Source organism: Geotrypetes seraphini, chromosome 2 (genome assembly GCF_902459505.1).
Source record: "Geotrypetes seraphini chromosome 2, aGeoSer1.1, whole genome shotgun sequence".
Taxonomy (NCBI): domain Eukaryota; kingdom Metazoa; phylum Chordata; class Amphibia; order Gymnophiona; family Dermophiidae; genus Geotrypetes; species Geotrypetes seraphini.
The window spans coordinates 318,583,685-318,610,426 of record NC_047085.1 but is presented as its reverse complement, the minus strand read 5'-3'; the positions used below and the strand labels follow the sequence as shown (position 1 = coordinate 318,610,426).

The 26,742-nt window shown below is 45.2% G+C and overlaps 1 protein-coding gene across 1 annotated transcript in view; it reads left to right on the top strand.

The window, feature by feature from the left end:
• Positions 1–26,742, top strand: part of CNOT10 (CCR4-NOT transcription complex subunit 10) — a 186,241-nt gene that overhangs the window by 39,690 nt on the left and 119,809 nt on the right. The window contains 2 exon segments of the mRNA XM_033930099.1: positions 5,373–5,456; positions 26,453–26,570. Coding sequence (XP_033785990.1) covers positions 5,373–5,456; positions 26,453–26,570 — 202 coding nt within the window.

The following is a 26,742-nucleotide window of genomic DNA, read 5'->3' as shown; positions in this document are numbered from 1 at the left end:
TTGTATTGGGAATATATATATATATAAGACCAAAAACTGGTCTTAGGGACATCTGGAGTATTGAGATTAAGCACCAAATTTCTGCGTCTCAATGGCCACGAATTTGGACTTGGAGGATGAGATGTACAATGTCAGCATCTATGAGACAAACGTGTTTTTTTCCGTTACACAGAGCATTCTGGACCCCGGTTCATTTACAAAAGATGGATAGCTCTAAGTCAAATAGATGTTGGCATTGTCATCTCAAAGCAGGGACTTTAGATCAGTGTTTTTCAACCTTTTTACACCTATGGACCAGCAGAAATAAAATAATTATTCTGTGGACCGGCATCGGTCCATGGACCGGCAGTTGAAGAACACTGGGCTAAGTCATGGCCAGACCCCGCCCTTCTCTACCCAATCACCACCCCAGACCCCGCCCCCATAATAGTACTAATTGCACCTTGCACGTCCCGTGCCTCATCTGGAAGCCTTCCCTCTGACGTTGCAACGTCAGAAAGAAGGCTTCCGGTTCAGGTGCATGATGCCCGTAGGAGCCACTGCCCGTGGCTTTGTGCACTGTATCAGTTAGGAAGAGGGAGCTGGCTCGAAGATAACGCCGCATCGATCACACCGCGGACTGGCGGTTGAAGAACACTTTTGGGCCTGATGCACGTGCTGGCCCTGTGGACCGGTACTGGTCCATGGACCGGTGGTTGAAGAACACTGCTTTAGATCATTTATTGTTCTATTGTCCTTTTATTATGGCATTTTGGAAATCAATATGGGGCCAAATTAATTGTTTGTTGGAAAATCCAGTGGCATTGTCTTATGATACTATATTATTTGGCATGATTATGAGGGCTAAAAGCCAAATATCATCTAAGTACAACAGGCTTTTGTTAATAATGACAGGAGTCGCCATACAACAAATTACAAGCAATTGGAAGAATTGGAAGAGGCTCAATTATAGTTTTTGGTGGAACTCATATGTATAAAATGGAAAGGACATTGGCCATTCAGAAAGGGAATTTTAAGAGGTTTCAGGAGATTTGGGAGCCATTAGCAAAATATTGTGATGTTTAAATAGTGTTTTCCCCATTAAATATGCACATCCGGGAAGGGGGAGGTGGGAAAGGTGATAGGTTAATGAATTTTGAATATTGATATGGGCTGATAATAGATATTTTATGTATGGACATGGTAATTGATAAGGGGGGAGGGGGATTCAATTCTGAAATGGTTATTACAAGAATATTAAGTGTAACATTTGAGTATAAAATGTTATTTGTATTGTTACACTTATTTAAGTATTGAAATTAATAAAGAATTGGGAAAAAAAACAAAAGGAGGAAATTGTATTAAGTTAAATTTGATATGGTTTACACAGGGTGACTAATCAGTTCATGGGAACTTCCTAAAAATTTTTTTATAAGGAGTTCACCTGGGTTTATCCTCGGTGCATGAGCGCAAAAAGCGCCCTATAAGATTTTACCCACAAACATCACCTTCCATCACCCCGTGAACCTTTTAAGTGCAAAAGTGCTTTTTTTATATATGAAAAAATAAATACTAGAGTACCATGTGCAAGTTTAGAATCAAAGAAATTATCAGTGTATCAATAAAAACATTCAAATCAAACAGTTGTTGATAATAGCAGTTTCCTCCACTAAATCAAATATGAGGGAAATCTTAGCTTTCATGAGTCCGCTAGGAGTCCAAGCTCTCTCTTTTAGGGGGTGCCTCAGCCGAATGCCCTACAGAGTCCCCTGTTTGTTCTTTTCCTCAGAGGCAATGTCAGGGGCATATCCCACTGCGTATGAAGAATATGTCCTTGTCTTCTCTCCAAGGCTGCTACAAGACTGAAATCAAACATGCATTTATAATCAGGAGGCAGCCATACAAATCTCCACCTCCTCACTCCAACGGATGAGCACCTGAAGCCTGAAAACTGAGGGAGAAACAAAGCTCCGCCCTCTCACCTGCAATTAGCTGCTGTTAACCATTCAACAGCTTCATTCATACCATAGGGCACAAATGATCTTAGTGTGTATATCCAGAACTATTCCCTAGCTAGAAGGAAGGATTCCCTGTTACCCTGAAAAGTAGATGATATTTGTTCCAGGATACTTCACATCATATTTGATGACGTCATCAGTGATGCTTCAACAGCAGGAGAAAGCCGCGAAGCAGCCAACGCTACTGGAGGGAGGTTTGCTGCTCTCGAAGGGAGGGTCGGAAAGGTTCACTTGGGGGGGAGAGATAGGAGGGTCAGCGGGGGTTCGGCTGGGAGGGGGGAGAAGCGGTCTGCCTTGGTGCTCCAAGGCCTGGCGCCATTACCTTCTTCGGGCAGCAACAGCTTTTACAATTCGCTGCTGTTGCCGGCTTCAGGCCTTCCTCTCTGCCGGGTCCTGCCTACTTCCTGTTTTCATAAAGACAGGACCTGCAGAGAGGAAGGCCTGAAGCCGGCAACAGCAGTGAATTGTGAATGCTGCTGCTTCCCGATGAAGTTCAGGACACCAGGCCTTGGGTGACAGAAGGAGGAAAGGGAGCAGAGGGGGAGAGAATTGGGGAGAGTGTTGCTGTACCCAACTGGAGGGAATGAAAGGAGATGCCAGGGCTTGGAGGGAAGAAGAGACGCCAGGGCATGGAGGGAAGGAGGAAGGTATGCCAGATCAAGGGAAAAGGAAGGGGGGAAAGGAAGGAGATGTCAGAGCATGGAGGGGGAGGGAGAGATGGAAGAAAAGGAAAGGAGAGAGATGCCGGGAATCAGGGAAGGGATGATGCCAGACCGTGAGGTGGGAAGGAAAGAAAGGAGAAGAGAGAGATTCCAGAGCATAGGGGAGGAGAGAGAAAAACGGAGAGGTGACAGAGTTGAAATCAATCATGTACAAAGGAGAGAAGAGGCACGAGATAGATAGTTTATGGAAGGAGGACAGAAAGAGGGAAGATGCCATATGGAAGAGAGAGAGAGAGAGAGGGTGCACACTGGATAGAAAGAGCACAGAGGGCAGTGAATGGAAGGGGCGAGATAGAGGGTGAACAGTAGATGGAAGGGGTAGAGAGAGAGAAACAGACACTGAATGGAAGTGTGGGGGAGAGGAAGGACAGCTGCTGAATGGAAGTTTGAGGGAAAGGGGGAGCAGATGCTGGAAGGAAGTGGGGAGGAGAAATAAAAAAAGGGCACATGCAGAATTGAGGGAAGAGGATAGAGTTAGTTACTGGAAGGGGTGAGGGAAAGAGGTGGCAAGCTATAGGTAGACACAGTGAAAGAGGGAAAGTGAGGACTGAATAGTAAAAAAGAATTAAGACAGAGGCAGAAAATAAATTGAGAAGGAAGACCAGGGAAGAACAGGAGGAAGGAAGCGGAGATAGAGATGCCAGAGCAGGGGGGAAGGAGAGGAGACAGATACCAGACCAATGGGGGTGAAAGGAGAGATGGAAGGGGGAGGCATACAGTTTCTGGAAGGGGCATAGAAGGAGAGAAGATGCCATATAGGGGCAGAGAGAAGGCAGACAGTGGATGGAAGGAAGAGAGTAACAAGAAGATGAGGAAAGCAGAAACCAGAGAAGACAAAGGTAGAACAAAAATTTTTTATTTATTGCTTTAGGAGACGTGTCACTGTTTCTGTGGTATTGCATTGTATGCAGAGTCCAGCTTTCTGCTGGTTCAATTTAACCTTTGTCTATGTATTTATTTTATCCCCCCTTTTACAAAACTGTGGAGCGTTTTTTTAGTGCCAGCCATGGTGGTAGCAGCTCTGATGCTCAAAATTCTATGAGCGTCAGAGCTGGTTCCACCGTGGCTAAAATCCACACTATAGTTTTGTAAAAGAGGGAGGGGTAAGTTTGTGATGACATTCCATACTAGGTGAAGGTTTTTTCTGTGTTCTGTGTGTTCAAAAGACATGGTTTTCTGTTAGGATTGACTGCAGGATTGATCTGTACTAGTCTGGCTTGTTTAGTTTTACAATGGGTGTATTGATGTTGTACTGCTCACTGCATATGTGAGATGCTGCCTTTTCCTAGGTACTCATGTGTGACGTGTGGCTTGTTATTAAAATCATGTTTTTCGTACAGATGGGGGGGGGTGCCAAAAATGATGGGCCCCGGGTGTCACACATGCTAGGTACGCCACTGGTAATAGATCTGTTTTAATTTGCACAAGAGGATGGTATTTTACAATTGAGTGGCCATTACCTTTTGCATAAAAAAGGAGTGTTTTTAGATTGTTTACTTTAAGGTTTAATAATACTTTGATTGTCTCATACATATTTGACATACATAAATCTCTATAAATAAAATACATTATATTCATTGCATACAAAGTTTTGTGTTTGAATATTTGTGGGGAAGGGGCTCCATAGCTTTCATCAGATTCTTAAAGGGGTCCAAAAAGTTAAGAATCACTGCTCTAAGGGCAAACAGATCCTTTGTAATTTGTACCATACCTTTCGAGCCCCGGTTCACATATGCACCTTATTAGATCTGCAATTTGCTGTAGGTAGTTTGGCTTTAAAGCCACACTTTGCCTCTTGTGTTATGAAGCTATTTTTAGTTTAAATCTTTTTATTGAAATTGCAATAAACAATTGACAATCTGAGTGAATAGCTTCATAAAAGTGATCAGTGAATGCACAAAATGATCTAGAAACTAAACAGTATCACTTACAAATCATGTCATACAGCAAAACAATTGGATGAGTGGCATGTGTTCTGATGGCCCTCCATCCCATGCTAAAGCTTCAAGACAAGCAGAAACAATCCCCAGTGCAATAGCTCAACCTTTACCTCCTTACCTCATGAAACTATATTTAAACAGAATCTTCTAGATAACTGCCTTCAGTGAATCCCAGATTGTATCTAGTGATGGCACAGAGTTCATATTTAGATCCAAGTAGTCCTGCAGTATTTCTCTGTAGCCCTAGAGTATTTCTTCATCTTTTTTGTAAACGTTAAGGCTTGTCTTTTATTCCCTCCTGGATATCTACCAACCCAGAGCACAGTCTGAGAAGGTAATGTTGCCAAACTCCACTAAGTTGCTCTCAATGCTTTGTCCAGGAAAAGATAATCTAAGCGCAAGTACATTTAAATGTTCTGCTGAATAAAAAAGTATAATCCCTCTGCACTACATGACTCTCTCTCCAGACATCAAGATGCATAGCTCTCTAGAACGCTTTGTTTCTCTTGAGGAGTCTTGCTCTGGCACTCGGTGTAATTGTCTGAGAAACTCTTTCCTGATATTCGACTGCTGTCTATATATACTTTTTGCTAGTTATTAAAAGCAAATGGGAAATAAACTGAAGTTTCTAAATTTCTGAACTGTGTGAAGTTCAAAACTAGCCTTTCTGAGTTTTGATGTTAACTAACTGTCCATTCTTAATTCTTTTTCAGTATAAAGTGAGAGCCTATATTCAGATGAAGTCTCTAAAAGCCTGCAAAAGAGAGATCAAGTCTGTTATGAACACAACTGGAAATGTAAGAAATAAAATAAACAACAATATTTTATTCCGGTTTAGCCTTGTTCAGAATGTTAATAAAATCTGTAGTAGTTTTTTTGCTATATTCTTAAATTCATTTGCATTATTTGGCAGTTTGAAATATCTGCAAGACAACTCTGCTCATTTAACACTTCTATATTGTATTTTATAAAGTTAAGTAGAACGCTGTCCCCCTAATTCTGTAACCACTGGCATTATTTATTTATTTATTTGTTCATTCAATTTTCTGTACCATTCTGCCCGGAAATTCAATGCAAGGCCATTTCAGCATTTACAGACCTGGCTATGCTATAGCTAGTTAAGTGCAATGTCCAGCATTTAACCAGCTATGGGACACTGCATAAAGATAGAACTGACATTTGAGGTCATATTTATGTAGTTACCTTGGCCAGTTAAGTACTGAATAAGAACATAAGAATAGCCTTACTGAGTCAGACCAATGGTCCCATCAAGCCCAATAGCCCATTCTCACGGTGTCCAATATTAGCACTTAACCAGCCAAGTGACTCAATCACAAAAACAAAGGTACTTAACTTCCGGGGCACCGACTTCACACGCATGGGAGATTCCGTCCATCAGACGCTGCAGGACCAAGCGGAGACCAGTAATGTGGAAGCTATGTGGTCGTACCTGAAATCATCCATACACGAAGCTACTAATCGCTACATAAAATCGGTAGACAAATGGCAAAGAAACAATAAACCCCAATGGTTCACTGAGGAGATCTCGCACCTCATTAAGGAGAAGAAAACAGCATTTCTTTCCTACAAACGTACGCAGAGAAGGGAAACTAAAGTAGAATATAAGACCAGGTCTGCAGCGGTCAAAACAGAAGTTAGGAAGGCCAAACTTCAAGTAGAAGAAACTTTGGCAAAAAACATTTAAAAAGGGGACAAATCTTTCTTCAGGTATATTAGTGATAGGAAAAGGAACACAGACGGCATAGTACGCCTTAGAAGACTGGACGGAAACTACGCAGTGGCAGATTCTGAAAAAGCCGAAATACTAAATGAATATTTCTGCTCAGTCTTCACCTGTGAGGCACCGGGACATGGACCACAGTTGAAGGCAAAACAAATTGCGGAAGACCCGTTTCAGAATTTTGAGTTCACACCTGAAGACGTCTACAGCGAGCTGACAAGGCTCAAGGAGAACAAGGCCATGGGACCGGACAATTTACACCCAAGAGTGCTTAGAGAATTGAGAGATGTTCTGGCGGAACCGTTGGCCGTGCTCTTCAATCTCTCACTAAGCACGGGGAAAGTTCCGTTGGACTGGAAAACAGTCAACGTCATTCCTCTGCATAAAAAGGGTTGCAAGGCTGAGGCTGCGAACTATAGACCGGTGAGTCTCACTTCAATAGCGTGTAAACTCATGGAAACACTAATTAAGCATAAATTAGATACGGTCTTGAATGAGGGGAATCTCCGGGACCCCAGTCAACATGGATTCACCAAGGGTAGGTCCTGCCAGTCCAATCTTATCAGCTTCTTTGACTGGGTAACAAGAAGGCTGGACTCGGGAGAGTCCTTAGACGTCGTATACCTTGACTTCAGCAAGGCTTTTGACAGCGTCCCACACCGCAGACTGCTGAACAAGATGGAATCGATGGGATTAGGAGTAACACTAACTGCATGGGTTAAAGATTGGCCAAGTGGCAGACTTCAGAGGGTGATTAACGGTACCCTCTCCAAAACGTCGGAAGTGACCAGCGGAGTGCCGCAGGGCTCAGTCCTGGGTCCACTCCTCTTCAACATATTCATTAGGGATTTGACTCAAGGGCTTCAAGGCTTTAAGGTAACCTTATTCGCTGATGATGCCAAACTATGCAATATCATCTGCTACAATCTGCAGAATACTATGGAACAGGACCTCCGTACGTTAGAAAGTTGGTCCTCTGTCTGGCAGCTGGGCTTCAACGCCAAGAAATGTAAGGTCATGCATCTCGGAAATGGAAATCCATGCAGAACTTACACCTTGAATGGAGAAACTTTGACCAAGACTACAGCAGAACGAGACTTGGGAGTGATCATCAGTGCAGACATGAAGACTGCTACTCAAGTGGAGAAGAGTTCATCTAAGGCACGGCAGATGATGGGTTGTATCAAGAGAAGTTTCGTCAACAGGAAGCCTGAGGTCATGATGCCATTATACAGAGCCATGGTGAGACCTCATCTAGAATACTGTGTGCAATTTTGGAGGCCACATTACCGTAAAGATGTGCTCAGAATTGAGTCGGTTCAGCGGATGGCCACCAGGATGGTCTCGGGGCTAAAGGGTCTCTCGTACGAAGAGAGACTGAACAAATTGCAGCTCTATACTCTCGAGGAGCGTAGGGAGAGGAGAGACATGATTGAGACATTTAAGTACATCACGGCACGGGTCGAGGTGGAAGATGATATCTTTCTTCTCAAAGGACCCTCGAACACAAGAGGACATCCGCTCAAACTCAGGGGAGGGAAGTTTCGTGGAGACGTCAGGAAGTACTTCTTCACGGAACGAGTGATAGAGCATTGGAACAAGCTTCCTGTACAGGTGATCGAGGCCCGCAGTATCCCAGACTTCAAGAATAAATGGGATACCTATGTGGGATCACTGCGAGAGTCATACCAATGAATAGGGTCGCTAGGATATAGACTTAATAGAGCAGGTCAGTAGAGTTAAGGGGGCCAGTAGACTTAAAAGGGGGTCAATGGTATGGGCAGACTTGATGGGCTGTAGCCCTTATCTGCCGTCATCTTTCTATGTTTCTAATGGATCTCTCTTGTCATCAGCAGCATGTGAATCTAGAAACTGATGGGTTCTCAAAGGACAATAATATTCTCACAATCAGATGATGTCATACATGGAATCCGCACATGCCAGTGCCTTCCTGCCCAACTTCAGCTTGTGGACCATCAGTTCTTAGTTTTCTGCGGCGTTGAAAGCTGTTTTCTCTTAAGCACATCATACTTTTGACTTTTTTTTTGTGCCTTCCCATGCTTATTTTTCTGTCCTCATAATTTCTTGTTTTTATCGTGGTCTATATTTTACCCAGTTTTAGTTCATTTTTGTCATATTTTTTGGCCTTCAGGCCACCTTCCTCCCAGGTGTGTAGACCTTTTTTGGCATCCTAGTTACGCAACCTCCTTGGACCATTGAGTCCTTGACTTAGCATTGGCCATTTTCCCTTCCATGTCAGAGGGGGTACCGAATGACTTTAAGAAATGTTCTCAATATAATCAGACCATTTCAGGTTCTGACCCTATAATTAGTATGTCCACTGTTTGGGTCCTGAACATCGGGACATTAGCTACATCCTCTGTTTCTGCATGCAAAAGAGGTCACTGAAAGCCTGAAAACCTCAGTTTAAATAACATTTTGGTACTGCATTAGCATCAAGCATGGTGGGGGATTCTGAACCCAACTCCCAGCCTCCTATAACTTCGGGCATTAACATATAGTGCATCAACACTGCATCCATAGCGTCGGGCACTGGCCCCATTATAGAGGCAGGACTCTAGTTCAAGCTCATCTATGCCTCATTCATAAGAAGCATAAACATATTTCTCCCCTCTAGGCTTGAAACTGAATCTTCTCAAGCAGCTTTGAACTGTTTGTGGTTTAGCGGTATACAAAAATAAAGTTGTTATTATTATTATTATTATCAACTTCTTTGATGCATGGTAAGCATCAACACACCAAGAACTGCTCTTCTTCCATCCAGCTGATGTCTTCTCGGTATCCCTGGACATCAAGATCTCTCACACACTGACATCTGGTACAGCAGACTGCTTCCATGCAAATGTCTCTTATCCCAGGACAAGCAGGCAGCATATTCTTGACTGATGGGTGACGGCACCGACGGAGCCCCGGTACGGACAATTTTAGAGTGATTGCACTCTAAGAACTTTAGAAAGTTCTAGCTCGGCCGCACCGCGCACGCGCGAGTGCCTTCCCGCCCGACAGAGGCGCGCGGTCCCTCAGTTTCTTAGTTTCCGCGGAGCTAAGAAGACGCGTTTTCAACGGCTGTTGAAACTTTTTTTCTCTTTGCCTTCCCGCTCGCGTAAACTTTTGATTATTTAATCTTATTTCTTTTCCTTTTTCTACTTTGTAAAAAAAAAAAAAAAAAAAAAAAACAACTTCATTTTTTCTTAATTTAATCTTTCCCCGGCGGGGCCTTCTGCCACCATCGAAGCCTCGGCCTTCGATTTGGCTGAAGCCGTTTTTCCTTTCATGCCCCCTCAACCGGGTTTTAAAAAGTGCCAGCGGTGTGCTCGGCCTATATCTCTCACGGACCCACACAACTGGTGTTTACAGTGTTTGGGTCCTGAGCATCAGGCCTCTACTTGCACCCGCTGTGCCACTCTAAAAAAACGGACATTAAAAAATCGCCAAATCCAGCAGCGATTATTGTTCGGTGCCGAGATGTCCGACCCCGTTCCATCGACTCCAGCTTCGGCACCGATTCAGTCGGCACCCTCTTCTTCGACGCCGCGTGATTCCGCACCGGCGTCTCACCAGTCAGGTAAGCCGGCTAAGAAGCCTTCCCCGCTGGAGCGTCCTCCGGTCTCGAGTGCAGTGAGTCCAATCCTGCCGACTGTGAGACGCCAGCGGAAGCGTTCCGCCCCTATAGAGGTGAGTCCCTCGACATCGGGCTCCTCATCTCCGGGGCGTCGAACGGCACCGCAGGTACCGCAGAAGAAAAAGGCGGTACCGGTGCCATCCCTTGATGACCGCATCACGGCCATCCTTCAGGTGCAACTTAAGGACCAATTGAAACAGCTCCTTCCTGCTATCCTGGCTCCGAACCTTCCGGTGCCGGTCCGCACCGAGCTACCGGTACCGATCGTGCAACAGCCTGTGTTACCTGCTTCCACTATTTCGGTACCGCTTCAACTAACCTCATCGGTATCGATGCCAGTTCTTGCGCCGGAGCCGAGAGCTCACCATCAATCGGTGCAGACTTCGGCACCGGTGCGACCGATAACACATCGACACCTGAGTCTCGGGACCATACTCCCCATGTTAGGGATCCTGATCTGTGGGGAGACTCAGAGGAACCCTTTCTTTCTGAAGGCGAATGTTCCTCAGAGGAGGAGGATTCAACTGTCCCTGACCCATCCTCCAAACAAGTCACTTCCTCTTTCTCCTGCTTTTTGAAAGAGATGTGTGACTCCTTGTCCATTCCTTTGGAGGCTGAATCCAAAAAGTCCAAAGCTTTTTTGGATGCCCTTGATTTTGACCAGCCTCCAAAGGAATTTTTGAAACTCCCTCTTCATGACATCTTGAGGGAGACTTTCTATAAGATTTTAGAGACTCCTTTAACTGTTCCACGTAAACTGGATTCTCTATATAAGGTAATTCCCATTCCTGGGTTCGACAAGCCTCAACGACTCCTTAACTGTCGAATCCACCCTTAAAAAATCTTCAGGAGCCAGTGTATATGCATCGGTACCTCCTGGCAGAGAAGGTAGAGCCATGGATAAATTTGGTAAGAGGCTCTACCAAAATGCTATGTTAGCAAATAGAGCTAGCAATTATGCTTTTCATTTTTCTTTTTATTTGAAGCATCTCCTTACCACCATGGCTTCCTTCGAAAAGTACCTTCCTTCACGAAAACATCACTCCTTTCATACCTGCTTGTCGTCTCTTTTTCAATTACGTAAGTTCATGGTTAGATCCATATATGATACCTTTGAACTTACATCCAGAGCGACAGCAATGTCGGTAGCTATGCGTCGCCTGGCCTGGCTTCGGGTATCCGACCTTGATGTTAATCATCAGGATCGGTTAGCCAACGCCCCTTGCCTAGGGGATGAGCTCTTTGGGGAATCCATGGACTCAACCACACAAAAGCTCTCTGCTCATGAGACACGCTGGGATACCCTGCTTAAAAATAAAAAGAAGCCTCCTCCGCCAAAACCATATAGGCAGCAGTCGGCCTATCAACGCCGCTTCACAGCTCGGCCATTACCTACCACTGCTCAGCAACCCAGGCGTCAGAGGCAGCAGCAACGTCAGCCTCCCAGACAGCAGCCACAGCAGCAACCTGTGAAACCACCTCCTCAGCAGAAGTCACAGCCCTTTTGACTTCATTCTCCACAGTATAGCCAGTATTCCTATTCCTGCTCTCCTGCCTCAACCTATAGGAGGTCGACTTTCTCTGTTCCTCAGCCGATGGGAAGTTATCACTTCGGACCAATGGGTCCTCAACATCATCCGCCACGGCTACTCTCTCAACTTTCAGACTCTTCCATCCCAAAACCTGCCAAAAGAGTCTGCTTTGAACAGTCCTCAATCTGCCCTCCTCATTCAGGAAGTTCAATCCCTCCTTCTTCTAAACGCTATAGAAGAAGTTCCTCAAGATCAAAAAGGGCAGGGATTCTACTCCCGTTATTTTCTAGTCCCCAAAAAAACAGGAGATCTCAGACCAATTTTGGATCTCCGCGATCTCAACAAACACCTGGTAAAAGAAACATTCAAGATGCTTTCTTTAGCCATCCTTTATCCTCTTCTCAATCAAAACGACTGGCTATGCTCCCTCGATCTCAAAGAGGCATACACTCACATACCGATCCATGTAACCTCAAGACAGTATCTCCGTTTCATGATCAATCATTGTCATTACCAATACAAGGTGCTGCCCTTCGGCCTTGCCTCCTCTCCCAGGGTCTTCACCAAGTGTCTCATTGTGGTAGCGGCATTTCTACGCTCTCACCACCTCCAGGTCTTCCCTTACCTGGACGACTGGTTAATCAAGGCCACATCCGCTCAAGCAGTTCTACTGGCCACCAACCAAACCATCTTGTTTCTACGAATTCTGGGGTTCGAGATCAATTTACCCAAATCTCATCTCACCCCCACTCAGAGACTTCAATTCATTGGAGCGATTCTGGACACACTCCGCATGAGAGCTTTCCTACCATCCAATCGTCTTCAGACCCTTCAGTCTCTATGTCAGCAGGTGCTTTCGCTACCTTCCATCTCAGCCAGGCAAATGATGGTACTCCTGGGGCACATGGCATCTACAGTTCATGTCACGCCCCTCGCACGTCTTCACCTGCGCACTCCTCAATGGACCCTTGCTACTCAGTGGTCCCAAGCGACGGATCCTTGCTCACGACACATATCTGTGACATCATCTCTTCGTCAGTCTCTTCAATGGTGGTTGGTATCCTCAAATCTATCCAGAGGTCTTCTATTCCATCAGCCCCCTCATCAACTGGTCATCACCACCGACGCCTCTCTTTATGCATGGGGAGCTCACTTGAACGAGTTCCAGACTCAAGGTCTTTGGACAGCCCAGGAAAAGAAGCATCAAATCAATTTCCTGGAACTCAGAGCGATGTTTTATGCCCTCAAGGCCTTCCAACATCTTCTCTTTCCTCAGGTCCTTCTGTTGTGCACAGACAATCAGGTTGCGATGTACTACATCAACAAACAGGGTGGGACAGGCTCTCGCCTTTTATGCCAAGAAGCCCAAAAGATCTGGAATTGGGCCATAGATCACCATCTCTTCCTGAAAGCTATCTACATTCAGGGAGCACAGAATTCTTTAGCAGACAAACTCAGCAGAATTCTCCAGCCTCACGAGTGGACACTCGATCCTGTAACTCTGCAGTCTATCTTCACTCAATGGGGCACTCCTCAGATAGACCTCTTTGCAGCTCCTCACAATCACCAGCTGCCCCTATTCTGCTCCAGACTTTACTCTCCTCACCGTCTGGCAGCGGATGCTTTTCTCCTCGACTGGTCGAATCTGTTCCTGTACGCCTTCCCTCCTCTGCCTCTAATGTTGAGAACCTTGTTCAAGCTCAAGAGGGAACGAGCCACAATGATTCTGATTGCTCCGAGGTGGCCCAGGCAACATTGGTTCTCCCTTCTACTTCAACTCAGTTCCAGGGAACCTTTTCTTCTTCCTCTGTTTCCTTCTCTACTTACGCAACAGCAGGAAACCCTTCTACATCCCAACCTCCAGTCTCTACACCTGACAGCTTGGTATCTCTCGGGCTGACATCTCATGATACTCTTTTATCTCAGCCTGTTCGTTCCATTCTGAATGCCTCCAGGAAACCAACCACTCTGCAATGTTACCATCAGAAGTGGACGAGATTTTCCTCCTGGTGTCTTCTTCATCATCTTGATCCAACTTCTCTGGCAGTGGAGACATTGTTGGATTATTTGCTTTCTTTGTCTGACTCTGGCCTTAAGTCCTCTTCCATCAGAGTCCACCTCAGTGCCATTGCAGCTTTTCATGAGCCAGTCCATGGAAAACTTCTCTCAGCTCATCCCCTGGTATCCAGGTTCATGCGAGGGCTTTTCAATGTGAAACCACCTCTTAAAGCCCCTCCTGTTATCTGGGATCTCAATGTGGTTCTTTCCGCCTTAATGAAGCCTCCATTTGAACCTTTGGCTACCTCTCCTTTCAAGTTTCTCACTTGGAAAGTGCTTTTCCTTATTGCTCTTACCTCTGCCAGGAGGGTCAATGAGCTTCATGCATTGGTCGCAGATCCACCTTTTACGGTTTTTCACCATGACAAGGTGGTTTTGCGTACACATCCAAAGTTTCTCCCTAAGGTTGTCTCTGAATTCCATCTCAACCAATCCATTGTTCTACCTGTTTTCTTTCCAAAACCTCATTCTCATTCTGGAGAACAAGCTTTACATACTTTGGATTGTAAAAGGGCTCTGGCTTACTATCTAGAGCGTACGAAACCCCACAGATCAGTTCCCCAACTTTTTCTGTCCTTTGATCCAAATAAATTGGGACGTCCCGTTTCTAAACGTACGTTGTCTAATTGGCTGGCAGCGTGCATTTCATTCTGTTATGCTCACTCCGGACTGACACTGGAAGGTTCTGTCACGGCCCATAGAGTCAGAGCAATGGCAGCTTCTGTAGCTTTCCTCCGTTCCACTCCTATTGAGGAAATCTGCAAGGCTGCTACTTGGTCCTCAGTTCACACTTTTACATCTCATTATTGTCTGGATGCTTTCTCCAGACGGGATGGACACTTCGGCCAATTTGTTTTGCAAAATTTGTTTTCCTAATGGCCAACCTTCCCTCCATCCCTCTTTTTGTTAGCTTGGAGCTTTAAGAGGTGGTTTCACATTGAAAAGCCGTCGCATGAACCTGGATACCAGGGGATGAGCTGAGAGAAGTTTTCCATGGACTGGCTCATGAAAAGCTGCAATGGCACTGAGGTGGACTCTGATGGAAGAGGACTTAAGGCCAGAGTCAGACAAAGAAAGCAAATAATCCAACAATGTCTCCACTGCCAGAGAAGTTGGATCAAGATGATGAAGAAGACACCAGGAGGAAAATCTCGTCCACTTCTGATGGTAACATTGCAGAGTGGTTGGTTTCCTGGAGGCATTCAGAATGGAACGAACAGGCTGAGATAAAAGAGTATCATGAGATGTCAGCCCGAGAGATACCAAGCTGTCAGGTGTAGAGACTGGAGGTTGGGATGTAGAAGGGTTTCCTGCTGTTGCGTAAGTAGAGAAGGAAACAGAGGAAGAAGAAAAGGTTCCCTGGAACTGAGTTGAAGTAGAAGGGAGAACCAATGTTGCCTGGGCCACCTCGGAGCAATCAGAATCATTGTGGCTCGTTCCCTCTTGAGCTTGAACAAGGTTCTCAACATTAGAGGCAGAGGAGGGAAGGCGTACAGGAACAGATTCGACCAGTCGAGGAGAAAAGCATCCGCTGCCAGACGGTGAGGAGAGTAAAGTCTGGAGCAGAATAGGGGCAGCTGGTGATTGTGAGGAGCTGCAAAGAGGTCTATCTGAGGAGTGCCCCATTGAGTGAAGATAGACTGCAGAGTTACAGGATCGAGTGTCCACTCGTGAGGCTGGAGAATTCTGCTGAGTTTGTCTGCTAAAGAATTCTGTGCTCCCTGAATGTAGATAGCTTTCAGGAAGAGATGGTGATCTATGGCCCAATTCCAGATCTTTTGGGCTTCTTGGCATAAAAGGCGAGAGCCTGTCCCACCCTGTTTGTTGATGTAGTACATCGCAACCTGATTGTCTGTGCACAACAGAAGGACCTGAGGAAAGAGAAGATGTTGGAAGGCCTTGAGGGCATAAAACATCGCTCTGAGTTCCAGGAAATTGATTTGATGCTTCTTTTCCTGGGCTGTCCAAAGACCTTGAGTCTGGAACTCGTTCAAGTGAGCTCCCCATGCATAAAGAGAGGCGTCGGTGGTGATGACCAGTTGATGAGGGGGCTGATGGAATAGAAGACCTCTGGATAGATTTGAGGATACCAACCACCATTGAAGAGACTGACGAAGAGATGATGTCACAGATATGTGTCGTGAGCAAGGATCCGTCGCTTGGGACCACTGAGTAGCAAGGGTCCATTGAGGAGTGCGCAGGTGAAGACGTGCGAGGGGCGTGACATGAACTGTAGATGCCATGTGCCCCAGGAGTACCATCATTTGCCTGGCTGAGATGGAAGGTAGCGAAAGCACCTGCTGACATAGAGACTGAAGGGTCTGAAGACGATTGGATGGTAGGAAAGCTCTCATGCGGAGTGTGTCCAGAATCGCTCCAATGAATTGAAGTCTCTGAGTGGGGGTGAGATGAGATTTGGGTAAATTGATCTCGAACCCCAGAATTCGTAGAAACAAGATGGTTTGGTTGGTGGCCAGTAGAACTGCTTGAGCGGATGTGGCCTTGATTAACCAGTCGTCCAGGTAAGGGAAGACCTGGAGGTGGTGAGAGCGTAGAAATGCCGCTACCACAATGAGACACTTGGTGAAGACCCTGGGAGAGGAGGCAAGGCCGAAGGGCAGCACCTTGTATTGGTAATGACAATGATTGATCATGAAACGGAGATACTGTCTTGAGGTTACATGGATCGGTATGTGAGTGTATGCCTCTTTGAGATCGAGGGAGCATAGCCAGTCGTTTTGATTGAGAAGAGGATAAAGGATGGCTAAAGAAAGCATCTTGAATGTTTCTTTTACCAGGTGTTTGTTGAGATCGCGGAGATCCAAAATTGGTCTGAGATCTCCTGTTTTTTTGGGGACTAGAAAATAACGGGAGTAGAATCCCTGCCCTTTTTGATCTTGAGGAACTTCTTCTATAGCGTTTAGAAGAAGGAGGGATTGAACTTCCTGAATGAGGAGGGCAGATTGAGGACTGTTCAAAGCAGACTCTTTTGGCAGGTTTTGGGATGGAAGAGTCTGAAAGTTGAGAGAGTAGCCGTGGCGGATGATGTTGAGGACCCATTGGTCCGAAGTGATAACTTCCCATCGGCTGAGGAACAGAGAAAGTCGACCTCCTATAGGTTGAGGCAGGAGAGCAGGAATAGGAATACTGGCTATACTGTGGAGAATGAAGTCAAAAGGGCTGTGACTTCTGCTGAGGAGGTGGTTTCACAGGTTGCTGCTGTGGCTGCTGTCTGGGAGGCTGACGTTGCTGCTGCCTCTGACGCCTGGGTTGCTGAGCAGTGGTAGGTAATGGCCGAGCTGTGAAGCGGCGTTGATAGGCCGACTGCTGCCTATATGGTTTTGGCGGAGGAGGCTTCTTTTTATTTTTAAGCAGGGTATCCCAGCGTGTCTCATGAGCAGAGAGCTTTTGTGTGGTTGAGTCCATGGATTCCCCAAAGAGCTCATCCCCTAGGCAAGGGGCGTTGGCTAACCGATCCTGATGATTAACATCAAGGTCGGATACCCGAAGCCAGGCCAGGCGACGCATAGCTACCGACATTGCTGTCGCTCTGGATGTAAGTTCAAAGGTATCATATATGGATCTAACCATGAACTTACGTAATTGAAAAAGAGACGACAAGCAGGTATGAAAGGAGTGATGTTTTCGTGAAGGAAGGTACTTTTCGAAGGAAGCCATGGTGGTAAGGAGATGCTTCAAATAAAAAGAAAAATGAAAAGCATAATTGCTAGCTCTATTTGCTAACATAGCATTTTGGTAGAGCCTCTTACCAAATTTATCCATGGCTCTACCTTCTCTGCCAGGAGGTACCGATGCATATACACTGGCTCCTGAAGATTTTTTAAGGGTGGATTCGACAGTTAAGGATTCGTGTGGAAGTTGAGGCTTGTCGAACCCAGGAATGGGAATTACCTTATATAGAGAATCCAGTTTACGTGGGGCCCCTGGAACAGTTAAAGGAGTCTCTAAATTCTTATAGAAAGTCTCCCTCAAGATGTCATGAAGAGGGAGTTTCAAAAATTCCTTTGGAGGCTGGTCAAAATCAAGGGCATCCAAAAAAGCTTTGGACTTTTTGGATTCAGCCTCCAAAGGAATGGACAAGGAGTCACACATCTCTTTCAAAAAGCAGGAGAAAGAGGAAGTGACTTGTTTGGAGGATGGGTCAGGGACAGTTGAATCCTCCTCCTCTGAGGAACATTCGCCTTCAGAAAGAAAGGGTTCCTCTGAGTCTCCCCACAGATCAGGATCCCTAACATGGGGAGTATGGTCCCGAGACTCAGGTGTCGATGATTGTAAGTGTCGGGTTTTGTGTAACGACTTACCCGACCTCATCGATATCGAGTCAGGAGATGTTATCGGTCGCACCGGTGCCGAAGTCTGCACCGATTGATGGTGAGCTCTCGGCTCCGGCGCAAGAACTGGCATCGATACCGATGAGGTTAGTTGAAGCGGTACCGAAATAGTGGAAGCAGGTAACACAGGCTGTTGCACGATCGGTACCGGTAGCTCGGTGCGGACCGGCACCGGAAGGTTCGGAGCCAGGATAGCAGGAAGGAGCTGTTTCAATTGGTCCTTAAGTTGCACCTGAAGGATGGCCGTGATGCGGTCATCAAGGGATGGCACCGGTACCGCCTTTTTCTTCTGCGGTACCTGCGGTGCCGTTCGACGCCCCGGAGATGAGGAGCCCGATGTCGAGGGACTCACCTCTATAGGGGCGGAACGCTTCCGCTGGCGTCTCACAGTCGGCAGGATTGGACTCACTGCACTCGAGACCGGAGGACGCTCCAGCGGGGAAGGCTTCTTAGCCGGCTTACCTGACTGGTGAGACGCCGGTGCGGAATCACGCGGCGTCGAAGAAGAGGGTGCCGACTGAATCGGTGCCGAAGCTGGAGTCGATGGAACGGGGTCGGACATCTCGGCACCGAACAATAATCGCTGCTGGATTTGGCGATTTTTTAATGTCCGTTTTTTTAGAGTGGCACAGCGGGTGCAAGTAGAGGCCTGATGCTCAGGACCCAAACACTGTAAACACCAGTTGTGTGGGTCCGTGAGAGATATAGGCCGAGCACACCGCTGGCACTTTTTAAAACCCGGTTGAGGGGGCATGAAAGGAAAAACGGCTTCAGCCAAATCGAAGGCCGAGGCTTCGATGGTGGCAGAAGGCCCCGCCGGGGAAAGATTAAATTAAAGAAAAAATGAAGTTGTTTTTTTTTTTTTTTTTTTTACAAAGTAGAAAAAAGAAAAGAAATAAGATTAAATAATCAAAAGTTTACGCGAGCGGGAAGGCAAAGAGAAAAAAAGTTTCAACAGCCGTTGAAAACGCGTCTTCTTAGCTCCGCGGAAACTAAGAAACTGAGGGACCGCGCGCCTCTGTCGGGCGGGAAGGCACTCGCGCGTGCGCGGTGCGGCCGAGCTAGAACTTTCTAAAGTTCTTAGAGTGCAATCACTCTAAAATTGTCCGTACCGGGGCTCCGTCGGTGCCGTCACCCATCAGTCAAGAATATCTGCCTGCTGTCCCTGGATAACACCTGTTTCGGTAAGTAACTGTGCTTTCTGGTAACAGCACCATCTCTCCTGGAGGAGATCCAGGCTATGTTCAGACAAGAGCTTTCAGGGCTCCTGCAGACAGTCTTCACAAGATTTAAAAGCTTCTATGCCTGCCTCGGCCCAGCCTGAGGATATATCGAAGCTTCAATTGCACCCCTGCTTAACTTTGAGCACCAAGTCCCTGTAACATAGCCAATTCAGAGCCACTAGGATTACCCATCTGGGATGGATTGCTATCCGATGGATGACTCGGCCTATCATGGGCCACAGAGGAAACACAGCATACCTTATCTTGGACTAGATCATTTATTGGTTCAGCTCTTCTGCTGAAAAATTGAAACACTTTCTTCTTGTCCTCTGATGCCATGAAGTCAATTATTGGGGGGAGGCCCCCAGCATCGCACTATGCAGTCAAATGCCCTCTAGGACAGTGACCACTCTCCTGGATTTAAGGTTTTCATGCTGAGATAGTTGATCTGCACATTGTCTACCCCTGCTACATGCACCTCAGATATCGCTTGCAGATGGATCTCTGCCCAACTGAACAGCAGCTTGATGTCTAGGCTCAATGGAGCACTTCAGGTGCATCCCTTTCGAAAGAACACCCTGATTGCTTTGCCATCCAAGTGTTTCTCTAGAGTTAGCAAGGCGAGCCAAACTGCATGTAGCGCCAGACGGTTTATGAACCACTTCTTCTGTGAGAGAGTCTATTGGCCTTGAACTATATGCCTGCGACAATGTCCTCGCCAGCTGTAGAGACTGGCATCAGTCGTCAAAATCACCCAAGAGGAGATATGGAGCAGCATGTTCCTTGCTAGAGACATCAGTCTCAGCCACCAACATAAGCTCCGCTGAGCCTCTGCCATTAATTTAAATGGCTTCTGGATCAAATCTGTCTGTGGGGAACCAGCGGGAAAACAGAGCATGCTGGAAGGGATGCATACGAGCCCTCGCCTAAGGGACCACTTCTGTGGTTACTGTCATGAAACCTAGTATCTGGAGAAAGTGCCACGTCTTAAGTATTGGCATCATCGAGAAGTTCCCGATCTGATTCACAAGCTTATGTTTCTATGGCTCAGGAAGAAAGACCTGGCCCCTCCACCGTGTCGAAGCATATTCCCAAGTACTCCAGTTGTTGAACCTGCTCTAAGTGAGTCTTGCGGAAGTTGGTGATCCAACCCAGGTCCTGCAACAGCTGGACCACTTGAGTCACTGCACTCCTTCCATTGTGGATGAGGCCCTAATCAGCCAATCGTCCAAGTAGGGATGCACATGAGTTTCCTTCTCCCATCTCTCCCACCACAACAATTACCTTTGTGACGATGCGCAATATTGTCGTAAGCCCAAATGGAAGGGTAGCGAACTGAAAATGTATCCCCAGCACATGGAATCTCAAGAATCTCCTATGAGCTGGATAAATCGGAATATGGAAGTAGGCTACTGTCAAATCTAGAGATACCAGAAACTTCCCTGGAGTGACTGCTGCAGTGACTGACCGAACGGTCTCAATGTGGAAGTGCAGCCTCTTCTTCAGATCCATACTTGGTCTCCAACTTCCAGTCGTCATCCCCCCCCCCAATCATTCTCATTGTTCCTCTAACTCTTGCTCAGGAATTTCTGCTGAAGCACGCACACTTGGAGAGGGCACGTCTCCATGCACAGACAGCTTTGGCCCCTCGACCACTGTGGAAGACCCCTGACAGTTTAAGCTTTCTATAATAAACTTTAAAAATCTGAAATAAATTCTTGTCTAGGGACCTCCATGGTTCCCTTCTGGCCTTCACTTTGCTGTTTCCTGGGATCCACAGTACTCATGCACCTGCGCTTCACCCACACTCCATCCCAAGGTGAGGTTCTTTTCCCTGGACAAGGGGTCCTCTGTGATCCTCCATCCTTAAGGATACCATATGGGTCTAAGCCCGAGGCTCCCACTGCTCCCTCATGTACCCCGCTGCTCAGTTGGCCATCCATCACAAATCTGGCCTGATATAGGGGTATCTCCACTGGAGGAGTCCATCCCAAGTGTTGGTTGGGCTTTTTTCCTATACTTTATTAATATTTGTTACATAAATAACAAAATTCAAGAAATTTTACAAATTCCAAAGAAAATAAATTTAAAATATAACTTTACATTACTCCAGTCCACATTATTGGGGCCGGCTAGTGCCTTAATATTAGCTTTAAACACAGAGGATCTTGAATCAGAAAATAATATTAAATATTGAACGAAAGCCAGTACTGGGCAGACTTGCACAGTCTGTGTCTGTATATGGTCGTTTTGGGGAGGATGGGTGGCTGGGAGGGTGTAGATGGGCTGGAGTAGGTTTTGACAGAGATTTTGGCAGTTGGAACCTAAGCACAGTACCAGGTAGAGCTTTGGATTCTTGCCCAGAAATAGCTAAGAAGAAAAAATTTTAAAAAATTTAAATTGAATCAGATTGGGCAGACTGGATGGACCATTCGGGTCTTTATCTGCCGTCAACTACTATATTACTATGTTAAATAAAGTAATACAAATTATTTATCGCTTAACAGGCAAATAAGGCCTTTCTTTTACATGTCACTAATTATCTTCAACCACTAAAACTTTGTGCAAAGGTTTATCTTTTAGGAAATTCTCTGAGATGGATCCATAAGTACATATTTATCACTTCCTTAAGAAACCAGACACTTACATGGAAATTTAAGGAAGAAGCCTACTCCCACTGCCAGAACCTTAGGCTTAAGCTGTAGGAACTGCTTCTTCCTAAATTGAGTCTGCCTGGACACATAGGGAAAAATCCTCAATTGCTGTACACAAAACAAAACCTGTTTTTCACAAAGTACAATTTTAAAATAGCTTGTATTTCTATTTCTGATTTGAATGTGACCAACAAGGTAACACGTTTAGTTATTATATCTTTAGAGGATTCTAGAAATTAGGAAATAATTAAACTATCTGGAGAAATCAATCTATCAATTTCTTCTTCTTCTCCAATTTCCTTAGAGCTCCTGGGGATGTAATAAAGATTATCCGGTGTAAAGGATTCCACCTGGGTATATTGCAAAACATCCTTCATATACATCCACTAAGAGTTCCAATGGAGCCAAATAATGTGAAATAGGAAAAGTCAAAAACCAAAGGTTCTTTGCTCTCATTAAGTTCTCTGTTTCCTCTATTTGCATATGAAGCAATGTGCTATCTTTGGATAAATTGGATAGTTCAGTAAATATTTTACAAAAATCGGCTATATCCAATATTAATCAATTTCCTAACAATGTCATTTCAGTTTCATGTTCGTTTACTTTTGTAGTTATGTCTGATGAAAATTGACATAATTTTGAAACAGAACCTTGTGAGGACTCCATCCTATTCACCACCAGCCAGACATCATTTAAAGTAATTACTTTGTCTTTAGGGATCAAATTTTTGTTTGGCTCCATTACCATTTGGACAAGAGTCAAGCATTGTGCTCCCATCAACTCTGTATCACATTGAAAAGAATCCATACTTGCAGTCGATTCAATTAATTGAACGGGAGACGATACTGCCAGGCCGATTCTATTCTCCCAACAGAATTTAATATTGGTTGAAGAGGTGGTGATGGTTCACCAGAGGATAAGGAAGCAGATTGAGAAGACAAGATTACCTACCAGATCCACCCACAAACTCAAATTATCTTTCCCCTCGTTAAAAGGCATCATGTATGCAGGTAAATTAGGGAAATCCCTTGTCTTCAAATTCCCTAAGCTTTGGAATAACCTCCCTGCCCCACTGCTGAACTTAGGCTCATTCCAATTATTACGAAAACATCTGAAAACCTGGCTTTTCTCCAAAACGTAAAGCTATCTATTTAAAATGTAAAGCTAGCTATCCTCTTCATAACCTCTAATTTCTTATTATGTCCTTCCCTCATTTATTGAATTTACCTGTAAACTGTGCCGAGCTCTATCTTTATGGAGATGATGCGGTATACAAACTTAAAGTTTAGTTTAGTTTACCTTGTCTTCCAGCGATGGTAAGGTTAGGGGCTGAAGATGATGATCCATTGGCCCTAAAGCAGACAAAGATAGAACAATCTTAGCTTTCTTCTTTCCCATGATGATAAATGCTGATAATCCCCTGCTCTCTGCTCCTTGTGGTTCTGAAGGGGCTCAAAAGGGGCGTGTCCTGCCCCTTTGGTCACGCCAGTTTGGATTCACCACTGCAGGCTCGCGACCGTGGCTCACTGATCTTTATGAGGCCAGCAAAGACCTCTCTTAGCATCGGATGAGGTAGGTGGCTGTGGGGGTGCCTGCTGCAATCTCCCAGCCCTAAGTGGCTCCCAGTACCGTGGCTCACTGATCTTTATGAGGCCAGCAAAGACCTCTCTCAGCACTGGATGCGGTAGGTGGCTGCAGGGATGCCTGCTATGATCTCCCAGTGCGCTCCAGCACTTAGCCCATCCCAAGTGTTTTTAATCCAAATTGAGGGGTTTTGAGGCAGATGAAGAATCCTCCTGAAGGGTCAAATTTTGTGAAAGGGTTTTTGAGGTGAGTGTGATACTCTAGCTACAGCTCCAGAAAACCTTAAAAACAGCAAAATCAGATCCTCTCCCTGATGCTCCCATAGACTTCAATTGGCAGTACTTACTGTCTTGCTTGGATTAGCCTGCTGTAGCTGTCACAGAAGATGGAAATGGAGAAGAATACTGCCTCTTGTTCAGCAAATCAGTCCACATGCTGAGATCGTTGGGCTGTCAGGCATACCAAAGCCTGACCGAGACCTCAACCCCCCCATATCCACATGCGAGCAGGGGGATTAACTTATGCAGCCAGCACCTATTAAGCCCAATTGGACCAAAACTGAGGCCAGCCAGCCTGTGCTCAAGAACCTAATAAATCAGGATGTAAGCTAGCTTCATGAGGAACAGACCTTCTAGTTCCACAAGCCTTCAACCTGCAGACGTTTTACCAAGAGTCTGGAGCTGAAGAATATAAATTTCATCCTTCAGCAATCAACTCGCAAGTTCAGGAATATCACTTGTTGCCAGGACTTGTATGTCCTTTGCATCAGAATTTGGATTTGCAGGCTTATTGGCCCTTGTCATTATTCTATAAAATCTGCACCTAACTTTTGTTGTAAGCAGTTCAAATGGGGCTTAACCATGGGTGGTCGGGGCATTTTTATAAGTTAGACGCAATGTTATTTAGTACTATGATTTGAATGCTCAACTCCTGAAAATTAGGCACCAGCAATTACACCAAGTTTTAGCAAGCATGAATGCTGGCAATTGGCTTTAAGTGCTATTCTATAAAGGGTGCTCATTCTGGAGCACACTTTATATGAGGGCTGTTCAAAAAAGTATCAGACCTTTATTCATAAAAAATACTCATATTTAGATACAACAATCTTATACTAATCTCCTTCAAAGTAGTCCCCTTGGGCTTCCACACACTTCTTCCAACAGTTCTGCCACTGTCTGAAGCAGTGGTGGAACGCCTCTTTTGAGATTGCTCGCAACAGTTCCATCGCATTCTGCATGATGTCTTCTCTTGACTAAAATCTGGTCCTTTTCAGCTTGGAGAAAAGTCAGAAGTCACACGGAACCATGTTGAGAGAGTAGGGAGCCTGAGGAATCACAGGTGTGTTGTATTTGGCCAGGAAACTCCGTATCAAATGTGAAGAACGGGCAGGTGAGTTATCGTAATGGAGCTGCCAATTGTCTACTGCCCACAGGTCCGGCTGTTTGTGTCTCACAGCGTTACAAAGGCGATGCAGGACCTCTTGGTAGTACCCCTTGGTGATGGTTGTGCCATCTGGTGCGTACTTGTGATGAACTACGCCACTGGAGTCAAAGAAGACAGCATGACTTTGACATTGCTGCGGACCTGCCTTGCTTTTTTTGGCCTTGGGGATGTTGAATGCTTCCATTGTGATAACATCAACTTGGTTTCTGGGTTGTAACCCATAAACCCAGGACTCATTGCCAGTGATCACTGTGCTGAGGAAGTTGGGATCACTGTTCACAGTCTCCAGCATGTCCTGTACAATCTCCAAACAGAGTTGCTTCTGCTCAATCGTTAGCAGCTTTAGCATGAACTTTGATGAAATTCTCCTGAAGCCCAAATCCTCAGTTAAAATGGAATGAACAGATCCAATGCTGATGCTTGCCTCATCTGCAAGTTTTCTGATTGTGATTCGACGATCCTGCATCACCAGGGTCCTCACTTGGTCAATGACGATCTCATTTCTGTATGTTGAGGGCCTACCAAAACGTGCTTCACTCTCCACTGATGTGCAGCCATCTCTGAAGCGATTGTACCACTCCTTTATCTGTGGTGCCCATTGCTTCGTCATAAGGCCTATTCAGTCTTGTGGATCGTTTCCACTTGGGAATCGCCAAGCTTTACACAAAATTTAATGCAGTAGGGTTGTTCAACTTTTTCTGCCATTTTGTCAAAAACGAAAATTCGACAGTGCTCACTTACACTTCCTCATTCATCGGCGGTCTTCTGGTGACTGACAGCTTCTGTAGGCAGGAAAAAATTCAAGCATGCGCATTAGGGTCACCTACATACTTGCACCAAACCACGCCTCCCTAGCTTTATTTGTTTACACAAGAAAAATTAAGGTCTGATACTTTTTGAACAGCCCTCATAGAATAGTGCTTAATGCTGATTTTTTTTTCCAGCTCCATTTATAGTAGCCCCCTCATGTGTGTAAAATATGTACATTGCAACTCTGCCCCTGCTCTGTTCTAAGTATGCCAGTGGGAACACCTATGCACAATGCATGTATAAGTATGTGCAGTCTTCTTGGCATGATGACGACAATTTATTTACATACCACTTATATCCTAAGTGGTTTTATATTCAGGTACTTTATCATATTTCCCTATCTGTCCTGGTGGTCTCAAGCTCTATCTAGTGTACCTGGGGCAATGGGGGGAATAAGTGACTTGCCCAGGGTTATAAGGAACAGTGAGGGATTTGAACCCACAACCTCAGGATGCTGAGGCTATAGCTCTAACCACTGCACCACACACACTCCCCACAATGAAATTTAATAAAAAGCCCTTTCTGCATATAAAATAAGCTTTTCACATGGAAAAGCCTTTTATAAAATTACCCTCAAAATACATACCTGTTGCAGTGTGTATTGTAATCTGCTAAATGTGGTTTTTAAACCATTAGGTTAAATATTGAGCTAAATATTTATTTTTAGAAGTAATTGAGAATGTCTGTGGTAAAATTTGACTTTGGAGACTTTAAAATCATTTTTCTGTTTAAATATTGCTTTTTTCCCCACAGTCTGCTTCTTCTCTCTTTCTGAAGAGTAATTTTGAATACTTAAGAGGCAATTACCGAAAAGCAGTAAAACTTTTAAACAGCTCAAATATAGCTGAACATCCAGGGTTCATGAAAACAGGTAAAGTAACATTTATAAAATCATTTTCTTACCAAATGTGAATTCATAACTTGACCAACTTGTTTGCTATTAGCAGAGTGAATCATTCATATAAATGAGTAGTTTTTTCATTGATACCAACACATATAGCTCTGTCAGAATTTAGAAAAACTTAGGATGCTTTTATGACCAC